Source organism: Andrographis paniculata, unplaced genomic scaffold (genome assembly GCF_009805555.1).
Source record: "Andrographis paniculata isolate CXL003 unplaced genomic scaffold, ASM980555v1 Contig82END, whole genome shotgun sequence".
Lineage (NCBI taxonomy): Eukaryota > Viridiplantae > Streptophyta > Magnoliopsida > Lamiales > Acanthaceae > Andrographis > Andrographis paniculata.
The window spans coordinates 2,245,339-2,252,453 of record NW_026137620.1 but is presented as its reverse complement, the minus strand read 5'-3'; the positions used below and the strand labels follow the sequence as shown (position 1 = coordinate 2,252,453).

Here is a 7,115-nt window from a genome sequence, read left to right as displayed (position 1 = left end):
AATGACTAAAATAACCTTATTAGTATGTGTGATATAAAAGTAATAACATTTGTGAAATATATTGTAAGTTGCAAAGGTATCTGTAATGTTAGGAGACAGTACAGTTACTAAAAAAAACGAATAAATACTTTGTTACGGAATAATCTAAAATAAAAAAATAGATATTTTTTATGGGACGAAGGGAGAGTAATTTTTATTTTTTTTTTTGTATCCAATTCAATTTAATTGTAATCAAGTTGAATTTAGTCAATTCGAGTAATACCGAATCCGAATTCGAACAGAGAAATCCAAATTGAAAATTATGAATTTGAATTTGAATTTAAATATTTTTAGAAATATCCACAAACATAGAATTCAAATATCTGAACTATCATTTTCGTTTTCGATTGGCACTCTCTACTTGTATCACTCATCACTATATTTACCTTATATCTTTTCTAAGTTCTTCTCAATTAAAGGTTTTTTTTTTTTTTTTAATGTTTTTATTTTTTGGAATGTTTCTTTATTTTCAAAATACGTCTAGTATAGTACAGATTCGAATCCCTGGAATCATTTAAGGTCATAAGATATCCCAATTTAGGTAGAAGGTTATATTGAGAAGAAATAGTGGGTCGGATTAGAGACGTCAAAATTAGCTAAGCCCGTCGGGTTAGCCCGCCCCCGCCTTACTTTTTAGGAGGGTTGAATTGTGATTTTTTAAATCCGTTAAAATACGGGTCTAAACGGGCCAATCCACATGGGTCATGGGTTGAGAGTGGATTAGCCCGCGACCAAGTAAATATAATAATTACTACTCACCCGTATCAACCTTGTACATTTTATTTAATAAATAACATAGTATTATTATTTTTAATCTACTGAAAGGATATATTTTTAGTTAAAACTAATAAAATTAGCTTAAATTAACTAAATCAAATATTACAGTATCATCCTAAATCATCTATCAGCCAACAACTTCTCAAAACAAGAAATCCCATAGATGAAGATAAACAGTTAACTGTTACTGTAAATAGGAGGAAATTAGATAAATAATTGCAAAAAAAAAAAAAAACTTGTTCCTATCAGCAGTTTGAATGGTACCTTATTTATGCTTAAAGTTCTCGCCGCACAAGTTCTCTGCTTGCACATTACAGATTCTTGAAAGCCGATGCGTGGGCTTGTTTTTGAGGGGTCAATTTGGCCAACAATGCTTTATTGTGACAGTGCTCTGCATCCACAAAGTAGAAATTATCGTTAGCCTTGAACGACACGAAAGGCCTATTGGTCTCTGGAGGTTTGATATCCGCAAACTTGATGGTCTTGGGTGTATATGTGGCCAGCCACGTCATCATCTCAACCTCAAAGCTGTCTGAACCAGGCTGCCATCGGAGCTTGTGCACGTAAGGGCTCACAAACCAGTGAAGGGCGCCGGTAGTGGAAGCGCTGAGGAATATGACAGAAGAGGCGACAGCCCCCTTTAGGATGACATTCATGTCCGGAGATGTCATGAAAGTGATTACAGGTCCTAATGAGACCGAGAGGCAGCAGGTTGAAAGAGAGAGAAGCTTCACTTTCTTGATTGTATTCGAGATAGGCCCATAGTAAACAACGCTAGAATCTTTTTCTTCAGCTTGATCCTCTCCTCCCCCCTTCCGAGGTCCAATACTGATCTTGCTGTCCTCTGCTGCTGTACTGTGAGAAAACATCCGCCTCGGGGTTGAGGCGAGCAATTTGGAAGAGTTGGCATTGATTTTGGAACTAATATCACCTGATCCAACAAAAATGCTACGATTAACTTATGTCTAAAACAAGAAAATAATTGCAAGCGACACCATATCCTCTGATTACGCTAGTTCAAAATAAACAAGAGGATGGCAAGTGGGAATTGAAAAAACTGTACACTTCAATTCTAAATCACAACATGCATACACAGCTTTGATACTTACCGATAATTTCTACCATTCACTTGAGCTAATAGACAGAATTGAATTCAATTTTTTATGAAATTTCTTGACAGTAACTAACAGAATAAAATAAGAATGAAAAAACTAGCATTCGCGCTTGAATTCTCAATCACAAAATATATACACAGGTTTTCATAACAATTGGTGATTCTTGGCATGATTGTGAGCTAATAAACAAATTGATTTGAACATAATAACCTAATTTCTTGCTCCTCTTGACAAATCTTCTATGAGTTGCTCGATGATAACTTACAGAAAATAATAATAACATCAGAAAGGAAGTCTACCCAGCGCACTGCAATCATCAATCCACAGATATATACACCACTAATCATATCATTGGTGATTCCTAGCATGTTCGGGAACAGAAAAAACAAAATTGATTTCTATTCAATACCTAATTTCTTTCTCCCCTTGACTAATCTGTTATGACTCACAAGATGATAACTATTTATCGAAAAATCAGAATAAAAACCTACCTAGCCAAAATCCTCACATTATGAGGGCTTGAAATAAATCATCAATGTAAATGCATACACATAATAGTGAGCCTAAACCAGCTAGTCAACTGACTTGGTGAGGGCAAATGTAAGGAGTAAAGTGAAAATTCAATAAGAATATGGAAACCACATCAACACTGACGAATATCACAGAATCCTATATTGCTGCTTCCTTGATTGGGAGGATGAAAACCATAAGCAGGCTATAGATGAAGCTCCAGAATACCTCTTATAACAAAGAGAATTTTATATAACTCCCTCACTATTCACAATAAAAGAATTAGAACAAGCTACAAGCTTCAATGGAGCTTCCTACTTTTCACCAAATTTTAAATTCCAGGAAATGAATGCTACCAAACTAATCTTTCATAAAACCAAATTATACCACCAGATCATTTCCTTCTCCAGTTCAAGCATAGAAAAACATGAAAATTTTAAAATATAAGCATCCTATTTTGTCCAACTTCATCCGAAATCCGTCTGATCAATATCCAAGTAACATCAACCGAGCAGAGATCAGAAGAAAAGATGCATTACAAGGTAAAACTACAAATACATATCCAAAAAGAGAAAAACGAATGAGACCGTCACATCACTAAAACATCAAATCATAGAGCAAGAGGCGGAAGAGAAGACGAAGGTACCTGAATGGAAAGCAGCGGATTGAGATCGGACGAATTGAAGCAGTGCAGCTCTGGCCATGTTCTCCCCAACAAGGGTTTGGTCGGCGATGCGGCACTGAAATGAGAATTGCAATACACAAAATCACGAACCGCAGGGTTTTAGCGTACAAATGATTTTATTATTATTATTTTTTTCTGATGAAGTTGGAATGGAACATTTCAAATAAAAAATATGGAGTGTGTTTTTTATACTCTTTTTGGGTTTTTTTTTTTAAAAAAAAAATAGTATTTTTTTATTAAAATTAAAAATAAATTTATAAAAATCAGAATAAATTTAAGATAATAGGCGGACCGGAGGAATAATTTTTTTTCAATTTTATTCTTTAACTCTGCACTTTTAAAATATATATTATAGTAAAATATTATATTAAATATTAAATAAAATTTTTTAAAAGAACAACACACATATTTTTAAAAAATATATATATGGCAATTTTTTATATTTTACATAAAAAAATATCTATTCAAATTATTTTCATAAAACAAACATATTCCAAGTGTTTTTTCAAGGTGAAAAGATGAATTTGTTTGAATAAATAAACTTTTTTTTGATATAATCTTCGATATTTATTAATAAAAATATATAATATATATTCATTAGAGCTAGCAAAATAAACACGATTCGAAACACAAAAAAACTTGCTTGAAGCTCAAAAAATAGGTTCAAATATTTTGGGGTTGTGCCCGAGCTTATGAAAGTCGAAACGTGTATGCCGGATCCAATTTATTAACATTATATTTAAAAATTAATATATTTACATATCTATTAACTAATAAATTAATGACAAAATTTGAACTATAGCTTAATGGTAAGATTGATTGTTATCTTACGTGTAATTCTCACTTTTATCATTTGATTAAAAAATTTATTTAATTACGAAAAGAAGAACAAAATCATTTAAAATTTAAAACAAAAAATAACTTGAAGTTCATAATCGGATCGGACCAAAAATGGAAAGACAAGCAACATTGCAGGGTGCAGTAGAGGGAGTCCTAAACCATATATTTCTTTCTCTCTCTCTCTCTCTCTCTCTCTCTGGACAATTCAAAGTTAGATTAATAGTCTTTTCAATAAAATTATTGTATTTTTACTAAAAGCAAGGACATTAATTCTTTGCAAACAGATCTTGTTTTGCCTACGTATCAAAACAAAGTAATTGTATTCTCAATATATTTGAACTTAAGTTGTGCAAATGGCTCACTAAGTACGAAAAGAGAATTTGTCATCTTCATCTTCTTCCCCTACTGTTTTTTTTCTTGCACAGGACAAATCTTGAATAATTTATTTCAATCATTGCATTCGTAAATCATTCAAAGATCATGCTAACTTCATGCTTTATTTGGCCTTTCGTCTCTGCCAGCATCCATCCAGAATGGGTTTACTTTGATTCGGGTGAAGATGCTGACTTTATACAGTGGACAAAAGTCATCAAACTTGGCTGCACACTAGAATATGGCTATGCTCTTCAAAGGAATGTGCCAGAAACTCATCCACAGTGTTCTTGCCATTACCAAACATATAGCAAGTGTGAATACGACACCCCCGTCAACTTCCCAAATCAAAAATGGTTTCGGAACGCATCAATACCGGCCGATTACCTCAGTTGAATTCAAAAATCACGGCCAATAATGGTTGCACACATCCATGCATTGTTTTTCAGATGCCAACACCACTTAAACTTTTTCACACCAAAAAATACATCCGAAACCGAGGTCTATTATTCTTGCGATGTCCGCATACAATGGTGATGCGTATCTACATCTTGTTTCTCAACCGACGATGCCTTACATACAATACGACAGTATTCCCAGAGCCGCGCTCAACTTTCACTAACTGCATGCACTTGAGGCACAAAGGTTGAGTGTTCTTCTACAACCACTGCTGGTTAGGGCTTGCAAGGTCTTATATTCCGGGAACCTTTTCCAAAATGGGTAGAGTGCTATTATCCATTTCCTTGTCAAGTTAAGATCCCGAAATCTCCTCTATTTTCAAGAGAAAACAGTTAGTTATCTGCAGAGCACGTGACCATATTTACAGTCTTCATTGGAGAATTATCCCTCTCCTAAGAATTTAAAACCTCATTTCCATGGTATTTGTCTCTATGTACCAACTCCATCCAAAGTTGGCCTCGGATGGAGACATTGAGTAAGAGTTCCACGATAGGTTCTACAGTCTTATACAACAAACTACTCTCACAAATTCAATAGGAACAAAAACAAGAGTTTTGAGAATCAACCATTACCCTCATCGAAAAAATTAGATGAAATAAAGCGCATTGTCCAGTGATCATCAATGAATCCGAAATTGCCAATATCATGATTAGAAAAATGCAACCGTGACTACGCAATCCACTCATGGCTCGCAAAGTTCAAACCTTGGCACAACTAACTGCTAAGACCGCACGCCTGAAGAGTCTTTTTCATAAAAAAGAAAACCAAAGAAAAACGAGCTAGGCGCCAAGTTGTTGTAATTAATGTGGAGGATATGGTCGATAGGTATAAACTATCATACGTTAATTAAGGAGGCTGCAACGGAGCTGGTACTAGGAAAGTCTTAAACTTGCTATAATCTCAAGCTTCCAAATGGTAAAGACATGCCCAAATTACAAAACAAGAATTGTTTATTAGATATTGCGCAAGCTGATGCAATTTTCAATCAACTATTGATAAATGGTCAAATCCGTATCTTCAAGGCCCAATGATTGGCCTTGTCCCAATAAATCAAAGGGCAAAAATATTACAAATGACATAATTTGTTTCAATATGCCACTGCAAATTGCTTTCACTTTAGGATTGACCATACAAAAATCATTGAAAAATGAATGTCTCAAACTCATCGGAATGAAAGTGAATGTTTTCCTAAGATTCAAATTACCACTATAATGGCACGATTAATTTCACCACGTGAAATATTTCTTTTGGACGGTAGAGCACCCCAAGGACGGTCTACATTCAAACGTGACAAAGACAATGTGAAAGTTGAATTCGGTATTTGGATTTTGAGTTGAAATTTTATCAGTAAAAGTTTTGAATTTGAATAGTTGTATGATTTGATATAAATAAGTGTTGATATGATATTTTGAGGAATTTGACGAATCTTTTAAACGAACACACCGTAATTGTGTTTCTCTGTGGAGTTTTGGTTTTGAATTTTTATTTTTAATCGTAAAAATTTAAATTAAAATAGTTATGTAATGAATATAAATATATATTAATATGATATTATAAAATTAAATTTTAATTTGATATAATAAATAAAAGTAATTGAAGTACTTCCTCCGTTCAATTTTTTTTTAACATGTAAAAATAATAATTTAAATAAAATATAGTTAGTAAATAATTAAAGAGTACATAATAATATTTTTTAAAAATTAACCGGAAATTATATGCGATAAACCGAAAAAAAAAATAGATATTTTATATGAGACGAATGAAATATTTTTTTTGCAAAAAAATTATTTTAGAATACTCAACCCAAACACATTGTCAAATGATGTGTATGACTTTTTACGATTTTGTTGACTTTTAAAATTTAAGTGTACTTAATCTAAACTTTTAAAAGTTTTTCAAAGTCCAGAATTATTCAATTCAAATTTTAAAGATTTTAAAATCAAATGTATTTGTTCCAAACTTTTTAAAATCTTATTAAATTCTTGTTGAAAATTAAAAACAAATGATACAACCGATAATCTCTCATTGTCAAAAAAACTTCTATAAATTGTTAAAATATTATTATTATTATTATTATTATTATTATTATTATTATTATTGTTGTTGTTATTATGGATGTGTAATGATAAACTTTATAATAATATTATTATAATTTTTTTAAAAACTATATATAAATGATGTAAATCTCTGTAAGAGGAATTTATATAGATTTTTAAAAAATATTATTAATTTATTATTGATTATAAAAATAAATACTATTATAATTTTTATTAATATTATTACAATCTTGAATAACGTAATAATAAATTTTAAAACTA

General features: G+C 31.8%; 1 protein-coding gene across 1 annotated transcript; it reads right to left on the bottom strand.

Moving 5' to 3' along the window:
- Positions 1 to 955: 955 nt before the first annotated feature.
- On the bottom strand, positions 956 to 3,250 carry LOC127241391 (uncharacterized). The gene is made up of 2 exons (XM_051260414.1): positions 3,088 to 3,250; positions 956 to 1,747 (listed from the first exon to the last, which is right to left on the bottom strand). Exons 1-2 carry the CDS (start codon positions 3,143 to 3,145, stop codon positions 1,128 to 1,130), a joined length of 678 nt encoding a protein of 225 aa, XP_051116371.1. The 5' UTR covers positions 3,146 to 3,250; the 3' UTR covers positions 956 to 1,127.
- Positions 3,251 to 7,115: the final 3,865 nt, after the last annotated feature.